The sequence below is a fragment of the Rhinoderma darwinii genome, chromosome 6 (assembly GCF_050947455.1).
Source record: "Rhinoderma darwinii isolate aRhiDar2 chromosome 6, aRhiDar2.hap1, whole genome shotgun sequence".
NCBI lineage: Eukaryota > Metazoa > Chordata > Amphibia > Anura > Rhinodermatidae > Rhinoderma > Rhinoderma darwinii.
The window spans coordinates 17,899,163-17,919,057 of record NC_134692.1 but is presented as its reverse complement, the minus strand read 5'-3'; the positions used below and the strand labels follow the sequence as shown (position 1 = coordinate 17,919,057).

Sequence of the window (19,895 nt, the reverse complement as noted above, 5' to 3'; positions counted from 1 at the left end):
AAGTCAGAACTTCTTTTTCTTTTTACACGTTCATGTATATTGGGATCGGAAGTCACTGTCCAGGGTGCTGAACCAGTTTAACTCTTTCAGCACCCTGGACAGTGACTATCTCCTGACGTCGCGTACCGGAAATTTTTTTGCCGGGTTCGGCCGAAACGAGTTCGGCCGAACCCGGTGAAGTTCGGTTCCGTTGTCCGGGTTTGCTCATCTCAAAGACACTCCGTTTGGATGTTTGTAAACAGAAAAGCACGTGGTGCTTTTCTGTTTACATTCATCCTTTTGACAGCTGGTGCGCGAAACAGGCAGTTCGCACGGAAGTGCTTCCGTGCGACCTGCGTGGTTTTCACGCACCCATTGACTTCAATGGGTGCGTGATGCGCGAAATACGCGGAGATATTGAACATGTCGCGCTTTTTGCGCAGCGGGCAAACGCTGCGCAAAAAGCACGGACTGTCTGTACTGCCCCATAGACTTGTATTGGTCTGTGCGTGGCGCGTGAAAACCACGCGGCCCGCACGGACCCAATACACGTTCGTGTGAATCTCCCCTTAAACCGCTGCATAGTTGGTTTGTTCTCTTGATCTCACACACACCTTTTGAAATAAAAAAAAAAGACAAAACGAAATGAATGGAAAAAAAAAATACAGATTAAGATCTTGGAATAGAAATACAGAAATGAAGTGCAGAGTGACACAAACCTTGCGGGGATGGACTAGAAGCATGCTTGTACCCACGTCTAACCCATGCAACCGAATTTGGGATTCTACAGCGTACTGCAAGACAGAATTTTATGTTTAGAGCCGGAGCAGCACTTTAATAAAAAAAACATTGCCTAATATACGGCACAACTTCCAGGCACATTGTATAATATAAGGCACAACATCCAGACACATTGTATAATATAAGGCACAACTTCCAGACACATTGTATAATATACGGCACAACTTCCAGGCACATTGTATAATATAAGGCACAACATCCAGACACATTGTATAATATAAGGCACAACTTCCAGACACATTGTATAATATACGGCACAACTTCCAGGCACATTGTATAATATAAGGCACAACATCCAGACACATTGTATAATATAAGGCACAACTTCCAGACACATTGTATAATATACGGCACAACTTCCAGGCACATTGTATAATATAAGGCACAACATCCAGACACATTGTATAATATAAGGCACAACTTCCAGGCACATTGTATAATATAAGGCACAACTTCCAGACACATTGTATAATATACGGCACAACTTCCAGGCACATTGTATAATATAAGGCACAACATCCAGACACATTGTATAATATAAGGCACAACTTCCAGGCTCATTGTATAATATAAGGCACAACTTCCAGGCACATTGTATAATATAAGGCACAACTTCCAGGCACATTGTATAATATAAGGCACAACTTCCAGGCACATTGTATAATATAAGGCACAACTTCCAGGCACATTGTATAATATAAGGCACAACTTCCAGGCACATTGTATAATATAAGGCACAACTTCCAGGCACATTGTATAATATAAGGCACAACTTCCAGACACATTGTATAATATAAGGCACAACTTCCAGGCACATTGTATAATATAAGGCACAACTTCCAGACACATTGTATAATATAAGGCACAACTTCCAGGCTCATTGTATAATATAAGGCACAACATCCAGACATATTGTATAATATAAGGCACAACTTCCAGGCACATTGTATAATATAAGGCACAGTTTTGAGATGTACACAGTTGTAGCCAAGTTTATCTTGACTCTGATAACTTGCTAATTGCTGATAACAGCGTGATATCACACAACAAAAGCCATTAAAAAAGTATCCATTATAAGGATCTTGCCACTATATATATATATATATATATATATATATATATATATATATATATATATATATATATATATAATTTTATTTTTATATATTATTGATCATCTAGAGAGATTTGTGATCCTGATCCTGTCAGGATCACACTGATGCGGTGTAACAAACAATCAGCCGTGAGCAGAAACTGTTGTTTTGGGGAAAGACAGCACCTGACATACTGCTACCCCCCTCTGTAAAGGTCTGTTCAGTCTTATGTATATATAATACAAAGTAACATAACTTTACTTGTTTTTTTAAATTTTCTTCAACATGTCTGCTTGCTGTCAGTGAATGGTAATATTATTGTTTTCATTCACAAGATGAAAACCTGCCTTGATCATGTTCAATTGACACTGATGTAAACATAGATCTGATACTGAAATCGAAACACAAAATACATTTAGGGAATGTTCACACGCAGTGATCAAAAACGTCTCAAAATACAGAGCTGTTTTCAAGAGGAAACAGCTCCTGATTTTCAGACTTTTTTTGGCACTCGCGATTTTCGCTGCGTTTTTTACGGTCGTTTTTGGAGCTTTTTTCTATAGAGTCTATGGAAAACGGCTCCAAAAATGTCCCAAGAAGTGTCCTGCACTTCTTTTTCACGGCCGTTTTTTTACGCGTAAAAAAAACGCTGCGAAAAAAGCTCAGTCGGAACAGAACGCCGTTTTCCCATTAAAATCAATGGGCAGATGTTCGGCCGTTTCTCGGGCGTTTACGGCCCGAAGAACAACCAAAAATAGGTTGTGTGCACATACCCTAAGGGTATGTGCACACGACAACGCCAAATACGTCTGAAATTACTGAGCTGTTTTCAGGAGAAAACAGCTCCTGAATTTCAGACATTTTTACAAGTGCACGCGTTTTTCGCGGCGTCTTTTACGGAAGTAATTGGAGCTGTTCTTCATTGGAGTCAATGAAAAACGGCTCCAATTACGTCCCAAGAAGTGTCCTGCACTTCTTTGATTCGGCTGTAATTTTACGCGCCGTCTTTTGACAGCGACGTGTAAAATGACAGCTCGTCTACACAGAACATCGTAAGACCCATTGCAAGCAATGGGCAGATATTTGCCGACGTATTGGAGCCATCTTTTCAGGCGTAATTCGATGCGCAAAACACCTCCATTACGTCTGAAAAGAGGTCGTGTGCACATACCCTGACTATGCACTGTGCACTGAATTTACACAAAATAAGACCACATAAACACGACCGTAAAAAAATATTCAGCATTGCGGACTGTAATACGGTCCTCAATTACAGACCCATTCAGTTCTATTGGCCGCGGACACCTTTCCGTATCGTGACAGATGGGTGTCCGTGCAGTAGAAATGTTCTGAAAATTATGGAACATGTGCGTTCTTTAGCATTTTACAGGCCGTGCTCCCATACTTTGTATTGGAGCATGGCCCAAAAATGCGGGCGGCCGTCATGCAGCAATGGCGGGCCGTGATTATGGGCACAGCCGTGTGAATGGGTCCTCAGGCAATGTAAAGGTATATGGATGCTTGGGACCCCCTCTACAAACCAGAGAGGAGAGCGGTCCCTTCCAAGTCTTTGACAGGCATTCATTTGAATATGTACAGATGCAGACATCTTTATCTTGACTCTGATAACTTGCTAATTGCTGATAACAGCGTGATATCACACAACAAAAGCCATTGAAAAAGTATCCATTAAAAGGATCTTGCCACTGTGTATTTAATGCATTAAAAGTCAAGATAAAGATGGCTACATCTGTATGGCTAGCTGGAACTTATAGCCAAGGTTTTTTTTTAAAAGCTGATCAGCTGATCGCCAGGACAACCCCTTTAAATAGAGATTTCAGGTGCTGTCACTCCCCATTACAACACTCTCAGCAAGTAGTCGATTCACAGAATACAAGCTGCTATAAACAGCAGTTGTATTCTGCTGCAGGCACATGCAGCAGATGCCTTGATTTCTCTGCTGCTGTTCAGACTTCTTATCACCTGTCAAAAGAGCAGATCCTGAAATAGCATTCTATTTATTTATATCGAATTTAACGGGCATGTATTATGTAATAATTAGATGTAAATCTGTAGCAGAGAAATAATGTGTTTATTATTTTTGAAATGTAGTCATTTATTTTGAAAATCTTCCCTAGTAGCGGCCATACATGAGGCACACACATCCACCCTGTCTACCTAATGCATCAGGGTACAGTATGTGTTCTTTATGGCAATGGCAATGAATGGAAGTCAATGGTCAGTAACATGTTAACAGACTAAGGGCACATTCAGACGTGGCGGAATTGCTGTTGAATTCTGCTGAGGACAGTCCGTAGTGGAATTCTGCAGCAGCCGGTTTTTTCATTTCTTTCTATACATTTTTTAGGAAACTTAGTTTAGACGTTGCAGAAAATAACTGTGTGGAAATTAGGCAGATTTCTCCCTCCGCAGCAGCTCATTACATTGCGGAGAAGAAGCGGAATTTCACTGCGTATTTCAGCCTTTGCAATGCAAAAACTGAAATCTGTGGCAAGTCCGCTGTGATATCTGCAACGTCTGAATTACCTGTCAAATATGCAAATGTTGCTGCAGATTCGTTGCGTAATTGCCCCGAATCTGCACCAACATTTGCAGCGGAAAAATTCTGCCACATCTGAACATGCCCTAATACAGACCGAGGAGGAAAGGATTACAGTCGTCCCCCCCGAACAGACTACAGATTGTCCGGGGAGCGACATAGAGAACCTTATCTGTGTGTACAGTGTATGGTATTGTGATTTTGCCTTTATATATGCCTCCAGATGTACAATGATCATGAGAACACTCTGCTGATCTTTTACCAGTCTGCACAGCAAAGCTGAAAGTGAGCTGCAGAAAACAGGAAATGTCAGCCTATTGTGTGTGTACTCCAGTGTGTATAGTGATAAAAAAATAAAAAAATAAAGAAAAAATACCACCAAAAATGTTTTTTTTTTATTTAATATATATATATATATATATATATATATATATATATATATTAGTCTGATTTCACGTTTTTTTTAATTAATATTTAAGCTAGTCCCAAACCTGAGCTTCATTTTATTTTCAGACATCCAGTAAACATGCATTATGGACTTGAGCTAGCTAGAGACAGTAATCCCAATATAGCACAGGACTCCTATTGACGGAGCTAGGAGAGCTTTCACCTGTGAGCCTGGTAATTGTTTTGCTCCTGTATAAATAAATGACATTTTGAACCCTCATGCACGCTATCGATTTCACATTGTGCATTAAAAGCATCATGAGGAATTGACAGGAATGTACGACTTGTGCGGGTCTCAGGGACAGGCTACCAATGGCCCGAAGAAATAGCCTGAAATCAATGAGTAAATCGAATTCTGCCTTGTAATGTGAGCTTCTCTATTCAGCTGGAATAAATGGAGCCCTATAGAATCCTAGGAGGTGGATTTGCTATGGAAAGATGATTATCACTATGGAAAATATACAAATATGTCCATTAACCACAAATTAGTAAATTAGGAGGTGGCTCCTTACGTGGTCCGAAGGAAAGGCTTTAGCTTCAAGGAGAATCTTATGACGAGCTTTTGTAGGTTTGTAAAAGGATAGCTGCAAAAGACGAACAAGAGGAAAGAGCTGAATGTGTCATTATACGAGAGCCGGCTGTATCCTGGAACCATAGTGATGCTTTCATTAAAGAATACCTGGAAAAGTCTTACATTGGACATGTCACATACTCTGCGCAGAATTTCAATGGAAGATGTTGGGTATTTTTTAAGAGAAATTCCACTTATAATAATAATAATTATTATTATTATTTTTAAACTCACCATTATACTTTATATTTAAGGGCCTGTTCACATCAGCGTACCTTTCCATCAGACGAACTGATGAACAGAATCCGAACGGAAACCATCTCTTCCGTTTGATTTCAATGGTAATGCTTCCATTTCAGTGTGTTTCCATTCTGTAAAGTTTCCGTTTTTTTTCCGACAACATTAGCGCAGTCGACAGTACTTTTGTTTCCGTGAAAAAAAACAAAAGCTTTACGGAACAGAAGCACACTGAACGGTAGAATTACCATTGAAATCAATGGTAATGCAAACGGAAGCGTTCGGGTTTCCGTTCATCAGTTCCTCTGATGGAAATGTTGAACGGAATCGATAAATGGAACCCGAACGCTGATGTGAACGGGCCCTAAGGTCTAATGCATGTCCCTCAAGAAACACCTGAAGCAAAACTGATACACTGTGTTATGCCTAATGAAGGGCCTAAGGGGGTGGAGCACGACACACTGATTTAACCCTTTCCTGACGCTTCACCGGCGTGTCAGATGTGACCACCGGCATCTGAGGGGTTTTACTACCCCTTCCACTAAGGGGCTGGTGACCGGCTCCCGCGCGGCGAGATCGCGGGAGCCGATGTGTTCCTATAGCAGCTGGGAGCCTTGTGATCACTCCCTGCCTTGCTATAGGAAGATTGCTATTGAAACAGGTCTCAATAGCAATGCACTGATTTTGCCATAGACTGCAAGACTGTGATATTGCAGTCTACGGCATAAGCGATCTAATGATTGCAGGTTCAAGCCCCCTAGGGGGCTAAATAAAAGTGAAAAAAATGTAAAAAAAAATATAAAAAATCTAAAAATTAAAATCACCCTCCTTTCTCTAGATCACATATAAAAAAAAATGAATAAACAATAATAAACATATTAGGTATCCCCATGTACAAAAATGCCCGAACTATTAAAATATAAAAATATTTATCCCGTACCGTGAACATTGTAGCGGGAAAAAAGGTCAAAATGGCCGAATCACAGTTTTTTTTGCCACTTCAACCCCCAAAAAAATGTAATAAAAAGTGATCAAAATTCCCAACATTCCCCAAAATGGTATGAAAAAAACTACATCTTTCCACTTACAAAAAGATGCCTTACACAGCTCTGTACACAGAAACATAAAAAAGTTAAGGGGGTCACAAAATGGCGATGCAAAAAAACGTTAGTTTCATTCAAACGTTAACATTTTTGGTAAGGTACTAAAACATAACAAAAAGTACATAAATTTGGTATCACCGTGACCCGCAGAATAAAGATAATGTGACCATTTCACCGTACAGTGAACACTGTAAAAACAAAACCCGTAAGAAAAAGTAAAAGAGTTATTACCTTTTGAAGGCGAGGAGGAAAAACAAAAGCATAAAAACGAAAATTAGTCTGGTCCTTAAAAGGGTTAAAGAATCAAATAGTCATTCTCCACCCACGAGCCCTGCACTTGGCATATCACTTTGTATCAATTTTGCCCAGAGTGTTCATTAAACTTATTTTTTAGGGCCGGGATGTCAGTGGTGACGACCACTTTTCAAATCGAGAAAGTGCTCACAGCATTTGTCAATTCCCTCCCTTTACTCCTCTTGGCAGCTCATACATAGTGCATTACCCAGCAGGGGGCGACAATGAGCACAAAATAAATTCCTCACAAAACAAATCTTTGTGAATGGATTTGCTTTTTTCAGCTGTTTGGAGGAGAAGTTATGGATTTACAGTTTGCAAAATTGAAAGGTATGGTTCAGTACACAAAATGCATAATTTTGTAGAAACTATAAGAAACCTGGATTGTATGCTAAATGCCTTCAGTATCAGAACAAGCTGGCTGGGGTATTGAAAATTTAAAACGCAGAAGCTTCTTGGCTGGAGATGATTATTGTTCCACATCTGCTTCATGATTTGCAAGAAAACAATTTCTTGAATGGGAAGTAATGTTGTTTCTTGTGTGAACATGCGTAAGAGATAAGGGGAATCTGCAATGGAAGGAAGGCGAACCCGGGAGAAAGGACTCACCATTTGAAGATGCAAATTAACGGTTAGTCCATTCATTAACGCCACTTCTCCGGCTTTGGCACCTGCAAAATAATATTAACGAAATCTCAACAATTTCTTTTTGTCAGATTTAATTTCTGTTTTAATATGGAAAACATTCCACTGTGGCCGAGAAGATGATTTCCCATAATATGGAAAAGTAAACACAATTTGATTGCTCCACTGGAATAAAAGCGAGAGTCTATTTCTTTCTCTCATTTGGCGATCAGAATGATAAGATAATAAAGCAGTCGCGTTTTGCGGTGAACGAGAGGCTGATTTATGGCCATCGTTATTTTCCAGCTGAATTCATACAAATTGCATTTTAACACCGAACACGTGAAAATATGAATTTCAAACTAAACCGATGGCACGATGAAGGCCTGTATTATAACAACGATATTGATTATATTACAATATATCACGGTCTTACAGAAGTGTAGTGATAGACTCTAGAAATGTGTTGGCATCTGGTCATTTATTACAATTGGTAAAAAGAACAACAATTTATAATGAAAATGGCAACTCATTGCCCCCCTTTCTTTGCCTCCTATTGACATTGTGCTAAGCATTGTTCAACCCTAAAAGATGTGGATAAGGTAATAAGGGCTAAAGTGTATGTCTGCCTTTTATTGATCCAATGCATTTAAAATTAAAAAATGAAGCAACTTTGCAAGTAGTCTGTAACATTCACTGGGAGAGTAGACCCACTGGGCTACTCCAGCAGGAACTGAAGATGGCCAGACAAGTATAGGACAGTCACTGGTTAATGGGACCTTGATGTCAGGCTGTTGCTGGACTATCGGAAGCAGAACTGGTCACGGACACAGGACTCGTCACGGACACAGGACTCGTCACGGACACAGGACTCGTCACGGACACAGGACTCGTCACGGACACAGGACTCATCACGGTCACTGGTCACCGATACTGGACTCGTCATGGACACTGAACACGTATAATGGACTCGACACGGATACTAGACTCATCACTGACACTGGACCCAGGATACAGGACTAAATACGGATACTGGATAGTCACGGACACAGGACTCGTCACAGACACTGTTCACTGATACTGGACTCATCACGGACACAGGACTCGTCACGGACACAGGACTTGTCACGGACACAGGATTCGTCATGGACAGAGGACTCGTCACGGTCACTGGTCACCGATACTGGACTCGTCACGGACACTGAACACGTATAATGGACTCGACACGGATACTAGACTCATCACTGACACTGGACTCAACACGGACACTGGACCCAGGATACAGGACTAAATACGGATACTGGATAGTCACAGACACAGGACTCGTCACAGACACTGTTCACCGATACTGGACTCGTCACGGACACTGGACACGATACTGGACTCGACACAGATACTAGACTTATCACTGACACTGGATTCAACACAGACACTGGACCCAGGATACAGGACTGAATACGGATACTGGATAGTCACGGAACTGGATACGGAACCTTCACAGATTAACTCTGGGTTAGAACTAAGGGTATGCTAACACACAAACCTAAAAATGGCTGAAAATGATGGAGCTGTTTTCAAAGAAAAACAGTCTCTGATTTTCAGCCGTTTTTGTAGCCGAAAACGTTTATTGAGGCATTTTTTAAACCGTTTTTTTAAGCTGTTTTTCCATTGACACAATTTAGAAACAGCTCCAAAAACGGCTCAAGAAGTGACATGCTCCTTTTTACGGGGCGTCTTTTTACACACAGTGTTTTAAAACAGCGGCTTAAAAAAACGCACCATCTGAACTAAACGCAGTTTTTCCCATTGTATTCAATGGGCAGATGTTTGTAGGTGTTTAGCTTGCGTTTTTCAAGGCGTTTGAAAACTCTGCGTGTGAACATACCCTTACATAGCTCAGGCACTGGGGAAAGGGGCAGGGTCACTTATATGGGCCAGTGTGTGCAGGGATAAGCTGGGGACAACTTTACTGGTGTGCGCGCTGGCCCTTTAAGTATTGGCACTGGTGCGCACGTGCACCCTACAGGTTAGACAGGGGGAGAAGGCACAAAGCAGAGTGCACCAGCATCCCTGGGAATGAAGATGCCGGCAGGGAGACATAGTCCTGAGATTGCGGGGGCCAGTAAGAGGGGGATTACAGCAGTCCGCAGCCATGGTCATTACAAAGTCTTAATTAAAAATCTCCTACCGGTTTGTGTCTACTGCTCCATTGCAGACCCATGTGTCTCCATGGTTATAGCATACATACAATCAGTAGTACTTCCTTCCATCCATCTGTCCTCTACTTCTTGTAACCTACTGAATGTAGGCAAGAAGTAAGGGACAGATGGAAGGAATGCAGGATCAGAATACCCAGAGTTTGTTTGTAGACTGTTACCTTGGAGACACACAGGTCTACATAGGAACACTAGACACAAAATGTCAGGAAGTTTGCAAAGTTGCCTTAATTTTAATTTCATATGCACTGGAGCAGTAATAAAAAGAAAATGATTTCTAGGTGGACCTAGCGTATCTGTCAGGTCAATATGTATGGGCAGCATATTATACGGACAGTTCCATTCAACTATTAGCCAAAATGGCACATAAACAATATTGTGCAATTTGGCTAATAAGAGCGATCAATATTTTTGCCTAATAGACGAATAAACCAGACTCTGTAATATGCTGCCCTTACCTATGGCAGCAAATGGCGGTGACAGATCTGCTTTAATAAGTTCACATGAAAGTACCGTCTATAGTCCAGTGGCCTCCAACCTGCGGCTTTTCATCTGTTGAACAACTAGAATTCCCAAGATGCCCAGACAACCTCCAGAGAGAGCATTGTATATAGCACATCTGGATTATGTGACCGGCTCCATGGCAAGGATGAAAGGACTAATGGAAAGTCACATGATCCCTTTTTAACCAACTAATTTATAGATATATAATTGAAAGAGATCTGTCTGGTTACTGATTCTTCGTAAAAAAATGAAAAACTCGATGATTCCCAGGAAGAATTTATTTAGTCTCCGCCTCCTTCTTTCCCCTCTAGCCTTAGTGTTATTAAAACAATAAAAAGGGACAAGACTGCTTTGTCTGAGAGGAAGCTTGCTGCAGCAGAAATCTCCCCCTCGTGTTTAAATCTACTGGTCCAATGGTGAAGACAATGGATGGAGGAGAGCACGATTTTCTCTGAAAAATTTCTACAAGATTATTTTAGAATCTTATAGAAAATTCTGCTGACTGGCCAAATATGTAGTAGGGACCTGAAGGGACTCCATTTGTTGCTATATAGGGCCTGTGCATATGGCCATGCTGTGTGCATGAACCCTAGGAGTTAATGACAAATTTTTTTCTGTTTACAATTAAAATCATAAATTAGGGGACAACAGATATTTTTGTGGGGACACGGCAGAGACTCACTTTATCTATAAGTTTCTACATTGCAAGAGTATATCAGGTAGAACTTTAGCTATTAAATCCAAAGTCATTGTAGAAGATATTCTGTTCGTGCTCTGATCTTTCCTTGTGTTGTTTTTGTGTTATACTGGAAGCCCTGTTAATATATTCAGAACTCAGGCATTTTTAATGCTCTCACAATACTGGAAAGGGCACGCTAGAACTCCGACAGGAGATTAATACCCCTTCATAATAAGGGCAGATGGATTGGGAAATTCAAGTACATTATTAAAGCAAAGAAAGTTAAAACATTTCATAGGGGTTCCTAAAGTTTAGAAAGATGGATTAACATGGAACAGAGTGCACAATAATACACAATATGTACTAAGGGTGCTAACAATCAGTTTATAGACTATGTAAGAGCGAGCAGATAATGTAACAACTCATATATACAGGTATTATCACACACGAGCTCAGGAAGCTCCCAATAAACCAGGATTTTATTTTATGGTCTTGTATACAGTAGTATATTAGCTGTATAGTATTTCTACATTATTGCAACCAGACATTGCTTAATTTAAAGGACACTATTATTTTACATGAATTGTTATCAGAGGCTGGTTGGTTTTTATGAGAGGTTGTCCAGTTTAAAAAAAAAACATAGACCATGTTAGGGAATCCGCAGCATAAAATCTGCACCTATTTCCGCATCGAAATATAAAATCAGCACCTAAAAACTCATAAAAAAGGTAACATTACAGTGCAACTAAACTTTAAAAAAGAACTTTTGACACGTCATAATAAAATGTCAGAGGTTTTGCGTGGAGGGGGTCCGAGCACTGAGACCCCCACCCAAGGTCTAAAATGAAGCGGCAGAAGCACTCGGGTGAGCGTTGTGCCGCTTAATTTCCTCGGAGCAACGTACGGACTCAGTAGAAAGTCTGAGTCTGTACACTGCTCACTTGGCTTTCGGAAAATAAGCAGTACAACGTTCTCCTGAGCTATTCTACCGCTTTGTTTTAGCAATCGGTGGGGGTCTTAGTGCTCGGACCCCCACTGATCAAAACTTCTGACATGCCACTATGACATGACAAAAGTTTTTTAAAAGTTTAGTTACCCTTTTAGGGCCAGTTCACACATTGTGTAAATACTGCGGATTTTCCGCAACGGAATTTGTGTAAATACTGAGCGGAAAAAACGTTCAGATATTGACCTGCGGTGCAGAATTTTATTCCGCAGCATGTCAATTGTCTTTACCTAAACGCTGCTTATATGTTGCGGGATTTTCTATTGAATTTGAATTCTGTAAATCCTGCATCAAATAGCAGTTGTTGCGCTTTTTGCGACGGATTCCAGCGACCCCGCCGCAAAAAACGGAACTCAGAAAAAAATAAAATTGTAAAGGATCTGCCAGACACAACTTCTGTATCGACGCCCATAGGTAATCAGTCTGCACCTGCTTCTATGTCTGTGAGACTGACTCCATCTTCCACCACCCAGGATGGCAGGCTTAGGAGTGGGAGAGCCTATCACAGCCTTGCCAGACGGAGCTAGCTCCCGCCCTCTGTCTATTTATACCTGCCTTTCCTGTTCCTCCTTTGCTTGTGATTCTTCTCTGTTTGTTTCCTGGCCCTGCTGCAGCTTCTTGAACTACTGATCCTCTGCTTGTGTTTGACCTTGGCTTTCTGACCACTCTTCTGCTCTGCGTTTTTGTACCTCGCTCATCTCCTGGTTTGACTCGGCTCGTTCACCTCGCTTGTTGCTCACGGTGTTCCCGTGGGCAACTTCCCCATTTCCCTGGCTTCTTTGTACCCTTGTCTGTTTGTCTGTCGTGCACCTATTGAGTGTAGGGACCGTCGCCCAGTTGTACCCCGTCGCCTAGGGCGGGTCGTTGCAAGTAGGCAGGGACTGAGTGGCGGGTAGATTAGGGCTCACTTGTCTGTTTCCCTACCCCGACATTACAAAAATACGAAATTTACCTAGGAGTCTGTGGTTCATCCTCCTGGAATGACGCTTCATCCCATGTGACTGTCACTGCAGCCAATCACAAGCTGCAGCGGTCTGCTAGCATGCCGGTTAAGCACTGCAGTTTTTTGTAGTGGACATTCCGGGCGAAAAACTGCACCACAGTTTGGTACGCTTTTCTGCCTGGAATTCCCTGCGGCGCACAGGGCTTATGCGTTGCATGCTATTACGCAGTGTATTCGCCCCGTGTGAACTCAGCCTTAAGTGCGGAATTGCCTGCGTTTATCGGCAGTTTTGATGCCGATTTTCTGCATCAAATTCCGTAACATGTGCATGTAGGCAAAAAGTTTCTTGACACAGGGTATTTAATGCATTAAGAGTCAAGTTAAAGAGTGCTACATCTGTATGGATATGTACAACTAAGGATCCGTACACATCAGTGTCGGAGGCAATGTTCAGAGTCTGTCACAGGTGCTGTCAGATTTGATGGAAAGAATAGCACCATTCTTCCTATCAAAACTAGAGACCCCAAGGCAGAACCTGATGGACCCTATGATAAGTCAGCAGTGTCCATCTGGTGTCGGTGGTATCCGCCATCGGATGGATCCGGCACTGTCCTGGTTTCCATTATAAACGGAAAACATAACCCAGATGTGAGCAGAGCCGAATAGCAAACCCTGAAATGTGGAATTCCTGCGGAAAAATATAATAATCCACTTTTCAAGGTGTTTCCTGTCCTCTTCGTTCACAATTATTTTTTACATTTGTTTAAATGTAGTCAAAGTCCTAACTTATTTTAAAGTTGATGGTTATAGGAGTTAAGATTATTTAATTTCTATAGAACGATTAATAGAAGACGAGAGTTACAGAACTAATAATGGTTGGAACTGGGAGCAGGCTTTGCATAGTGCTATATAAATCAGCCACCAACATGTTAATGAATAGTGGTCCAATCCTTCTAATTTAAATGCACTTTGCCTTTTGCATATATACTTCATCACTTCAACTCTTTCTGTCGTAAGCGCGTTTTGCTGAATCAGCTCGTTGCAGCAGTGAGTTCTGAGATGCCTAATTCACAAAGTTAAAATCAGCACTCCACCCGTTCTTCCTAACTCTTGGCTTTAAGAATCAGGTTCTAAATTAGAAAATGGATTGGAGGGTTATTGTAAAAACATATTAGGTCTATACATCTTAAAGTGATAGTCCATTTTGGACAATCCCTTTTTGTTAGAAGGATCACAGGCTGTCCTCCTGCTAGGGCCTCCACTAATCAGCTGTTAACTTCCGGAGGAACCAGGCAGCAAGTGTTCAATTTTCCAGCAGTGCCTCCACAGGTGAAAGGAAGCATCATGCAGTTTCCATTAAAGGGGTTATGTGGGAACCGAAAATTCTTAGCAGTGTAGTCAATTCAGCATGTGACTACATTCGCTAATATACATTCCGGTCCCCCGTCGAGTTGGTTAAGATTTTAATAGATTTTAATAGTGTTGCCGGGGGACCAGAAGTCTAGTTGTACAGTCTTCCTTGATGACAACACAACTCTTTGTCATGTGACTGGCACCGCTGTACTATATGTACAAGCAAGAGTATAGCGAGGCCGGTCACATGATGAAGAGACATGTTGTCATCAAATAAAACTATGCAACTAGAAAACATCAGAGTCAAACACAAGTTTTCAGGGCAGGTGCGTTTCGCTGCAAATGTATTCGGATTGAACTGAATTTCATTTCTGAGCTTCCTGTTATCAGCTTCCAATCACAGACAGTAAATAGATGTGTAAAACATAAACATTCATCCTAACCATCCAGGATCCAGTGGGACAGTTGAATACAATTGTCCTGATCCTGAAGATGCAGATACAGTTGAATACAATGGTGGAGCAGGCAGTCGTCAGCTCCTTGCTCCATCATTTCCTCTCTGTCCCCTGCCGTCAGCAGCTCGGCACAGGTCAGTGTGATGGCATCATCACACCTGGCTGCGCTCAGCTGCAGACTGCTGCATGATCTCCTCGTCGTGGGAATGGGTCTAGGAGAGTAATAATTTTATTATTTTAAGGGGCACTATTTCTGTCTTGGGAGGCACAAAGGAGGCATTAAGAGGGCACCATTACTGTGTGAGGGCACCCTTACTATGTCAAGGCACTAACACTGCATCCTTACTGTGTGTGAGGCACTAAACAAGCATAACTACTGTGTGGGGGCTCTAAGGAGCATTGTCACTATCTGTTAGCACTAAGGGGGCATCCTTACTGTGAGAGGGTACTAAAGGGGAATCATTACTGTGGGAGGGCCATAAGGGGGAATCAATACTGTAAGGGCACCTCATTACTGGGTGGGGGCACTAAAGAGGCACCATCACTGGATGTGGGTACTATTTCTGTGTGCCACACAAGGAGGGCACAAAGAGATACTATTGCTCTGGGGCACTAATGGGCACCATTACTTTGAGGGGGTATTAAAGTGGCATCCTCCTTGTGTGCGTGGGGCTCTAAGGAGGAATCCCTTCTGTGTGGGTGTCACTAGGGAGGAATCCTTACTGTGTTAGGGGGGCACTATCACTGTGTGATATCTTGTCCATCTTCACATTCTTTAAATTGGGTGGTATCCATTCATCTGGCCATAACAAATTTCTAGCACTGCATAAAAGTTAAAAATAAAGTATTCTACATACCGACAAGTTTAGCCATAAGGTCCACAATACATTCATCACCAAGTGCCCAGGGACGTTTTCCCATGAAATGACCATGAACTCCCCTAAAAAGAGAAAATAAGCCTATTAAAGCTACACAACAATAACAATTGCACTGGTGCTAAACATATATTGATTAATAATGACTAATAATAAGAAAATAAAAATATGTTTTTAAAGATCGATCATTACGTTTGGTGGGACCATTTGAAACAGTTCTATAAACATATGCCAAAGGCGAATGCAACTGTATGCTTATAAAGTTTAATACATCGGCCTTTCACTGCATGGTGTGCATTTTTTTTGTACAGTTGTATTGAAAGCGTGGTTGACTGCACTTTTTTAATTGTTGAGGAAATGGTATACCAACACTATGACAGTCTATAAGCACATGAGACTAATATGTCCAGAGAAACTGCAGGAGGTATGAAACATGCAGCTGTAATGCAGGAGTTAAAGATCGGCCACGTTGCAGCCGTCTGACACCAGCCTAATGCCTCATGCACACGATTGTGTGTGCCGTCCGAGTCCCGTCAGTGATCCGAGGAAAGATAGCACATGTTCTATCTTTCCTCGGATAGGAGACTTGGACCATTTTTCACGAACCCGATTCACTCGCTATCGGGTGCCATTCGGATGCCATCAAAAACGGCCCGAGTGGCACAACGGTCGTGTGCATGAGGCATAACTCTAGATTCACAGGAATTTAAAAATTTATTAATGGTGGGGGCAATTTTTTGGGCACAAAATATTGATGTAAAATATGCTTGGCAAGAGGTATTATACAGAAGAGAAAAGCATTTTAAAATGTTTACAAAGTTTCGTCATTGCGTTAAAATTAGTGCAGTTTCAGGGTATCTGGTCTAGTTTTACCCTGTCTACAGTACATTTAGGACAGAATTAATAAATATACTCCAGTATTTCTCCTCCACATACCTAAATTTAATTAATTAAACTAAAACAAAATACCTGATAAAATTAGAATTTTTTTAACATTTTGTCAAATTAGGGAAAATTTCTTCTAGATATACTTGGCCATACTTCTTAACTAAGATAAAGAGATATATAAAGAAAAGTAAACATTCTTTCTGCGTTGTGATTTTCCTTTATAATAATAATAATATTATTCCAAAGTAAATAAAGTGCACTCAAGACAATTGTTGGAGAAAGCTTTCGGAATCTGATCTCAAAAACGAGGTGAATACTTTATTCTAATCAGCTGAGATAATGGTGTTTTTGCTGCTGGCATCGGGATATCGGTGTCGTATCACATTTACTTTTTTGCTGTAAAATGCTATGCAGATATTTTATAATCCCTCTTCTTCCCGTACTTTTTAGGTATTGAAATAATTAACTTTGACGTTGCTGAAGAAACTTTGAGGGTTAAAGGTTTTGCCGCATGTCACATCTTTCAAAATAGCTGCTGTTTCCCCGGCCCACGGTCTGGAGCGTAACATTTCCATAAGGAGAAAATAGATTTTTAAAAGGGGGGAATAGAATATGACACCTTAAACAATGGCAGGAATTGCTGAGGTAGTTAGAAAACGAAACGTCTAAAAAGTAAAAATGTGTCTTTTTCAAGTTAAGCAAATTGTGATGTTGTGAATGTGCACTGGGCTGACCTAAGCATGATCTATCGCTACGCAAAGGGGAATGAGAATTAATAGTGCAGTATAAATAGAGTAATCGAGAGCCATGAGGCATCATGTGCCTCCCATACTGGGCAGAAGTTATATAAGATTTAAGAAAAACATGGTTGATCTTTACCAAACACTGTGCCACGTTTGTCCATGGGCTGTGTACAATATTGCAACACTGTCCCATCCCCTTATGGAAAAACATTTTTGGGACAAAAGAACAAATTTTTTCATCTTTCGTTAAAATAAAAGCCTTATGACCTTTATGTGAAGTCTTTCCTGTCAAAGCACAGCTGTATGGGCTACAGACCTCTTCTTCTTCCTTATTTACTAACAGGGAGCAAATATTATTGTCCGCCATGTTATAGATACAGTGGAACTGCAGCCCGGTCACCGGTCACTCTGTCTGCAAGTCTGCTAGCTCACATTACTCTTCATCCTCCTCCCCCTTTCCCCTCTAAAATTGCGGAAAGAGCATGAGACTGCCTGCATGAATCAGTGCCGATGCTGCTGTGATCACACCACCTGCTTTACAGATACAAAGACAGCTTGTAATTACGTCTTTCGGGTAAAATATTTAAGCTATATCTCTATCTATCTGTACACTTAGCAGGAAGTAAATAGTTATGGAAATTTAGGTCTCCTGCTACTTTGCCTCATGCAGCCTGCAGGTGAAATGAACTACGATCTTTGAAACGGCATAAAGTATTACTTTTTAATTTTACAATAGCAACTTTGAATTGTTTAAGTTTTTAAGGAGTTCACTGGAAGTACGCTTAAAGGGGAAAACCTTCCAACTTTTTGACTGGACATTGACAGGTGCAATTAAATTTCATCTTCCAATAGGCACATTTTGCATTTTATTTCATATTATTAGCAAAAACATAAATATCAGCAAAGCAACTGCTTTGGGACCCAGAAGTCAAGTGGGTAGGGAATTAAATGCAAATCACTGGGAAGGAGGAAAAGACACAAATCTTTATAACCTTTTCAAGTTCTGAACTCTCTTGCTGGGGAAGGTCGTTATCGTGGAGAAGGTTGATATTCCAAAATTTGCTATGGTGCCCCATGGTTACTTATTATACCCCTGATTATTAGGACAACTTATAAATTTCGGATTGTTCTCGTAGAGTAGGGGGAAAAAAAAGAGAGACACAGGCGCTCCTCTAAGGTGATATCGTAGGAGTATATGGACAGGTAGACGAGTGTATAAATGAGAGGTTCTATACACACTCACCCTCTGTGGTTGTGCAAGGTAGTCGGCACAACTCAATTTTGGAACGTGTTGAGTCTATAGACCCAGATGTCTGATGTAGACCTAGGTACTTGGTCGAAACGCGTAGCATTGTGTCTGCATGGCGTTTCATACACATGTATGTCATATTGAATAATTAAATTAATTTATATAGTTAACTGCGGAGTTGCTCTTTCATCACGAGCCCCTCTGGAAACCAGACTTTGCGCAGGAGCGCATTCACAAAGGAGTGACCCTTCTTGTACCTTTTTTGCAGTAATTTTCTGGTGACAGATTTCTATTGAGTTTCTTTTCAGTTTATGCAATTGTTGGGTATAGGTATCATTTAACTTTTTTTCTCTTGGTTTGAGTGTTTGTTTGTTTGTTTCCTATTACTCTTATTAGCAATAATTCTGTAATTATTTGCTTTCATTCCCTAATAACATCCTTAATAAATTATATTTTTATAGATGATCTTTTTCCTATTTAAACATCTATTCAGATTTACCCAGTAATGGAATATTACAAATGATAATGTGATTTCTAATAAAGAAATCTATTAATGAGCGTTGTCTTTCACCTCTGCTTTTCCTGTTACTACTCTCAATATTAGACATTTAATTACTATGTAGTGCAGTGATTTGCTATTGCTGGAGGGGGTTGGATCTCTAAGTGCTGGTAATGGGTTTAGGCACTTCAGGATTCTGATGGCTTGAATCATCCTCATACCCTTTGTACGTAAATTCTGCCTTTAGTTCCTGGAATCCATTTGATCATCTGTTGTGACCTTGTCATTGGGAAGGATTTTAGAGAAATGCCAGATATTTGTGATGTTGAAGGTTAATACATAGGATTTGTAACAACGTAGCTTTACAACATTTAGTCCCATAAACATAATGGCGACATTAACATGAAGTATGTTACAGAAATCAAAATTAGTTGTTCAGATCCGTAATACAATATTTATAAAAATCTATGGGTTCCTCTGTGTGCCTCTGCTTATATATTGGGGCATATTCCATCAGGTGCCGTATTATGGAGGTATACTTATATAGTGACAGCATTTGGCGGCACACAATTGCCTATAAGCAGGGCTGGTGGTAAGGGGTGCAAACTGGTCAATTACCCACAGCCCTTAGTTACCCTTGGCCTCTCGAGGGCACAAATACCAGTAGAAACTAAAATCCCCCAGTATTATTTAATAGTGTATGGTAGTTGTGGTAAATGACAGTATTATATAGGAACTATATGGCCAGGGCAGCCTTCAGGGCAGTACTGGCGGT

At 40.8% G+C, this 19,895-nt stretch overlaps 1 protein-coding gene across 3 annotated transcripts in view; it reads right to left on the bottom strand.

Annotated features, from left to right (window-relative positions):
- Positions 1-19,895, bottom strand: part of KYNU (kynureninase) — an 82,687-nt gene that overhangs the window by 45,866 nt on the left and 16,926 nt on the right. For all 3 annotated transcript variants that reach the window (XM_075829242.1, XM_075829243.1, XM_075829244.1), the window contains exons 4-7: positions 15,724-15,806; positions 7,696-7,757; positions 5,394-5,465; positions 699-773 (exon numbers count right to left, since the gene is read on the bottom strand). In XM_075829242.1, the coding sequence (XP_075685357.1) occupies positions 699-773; positions 5,394-5,465; positions 7,696-7,757; positions 15,724-15,806 (292 nt within the window). The remainder of the gene's footprint in view (positions 1-698; positions 774-5,393; positions 5,466-7,695; positions 7,758-15,723; positions 15,807-19,895) is intronic.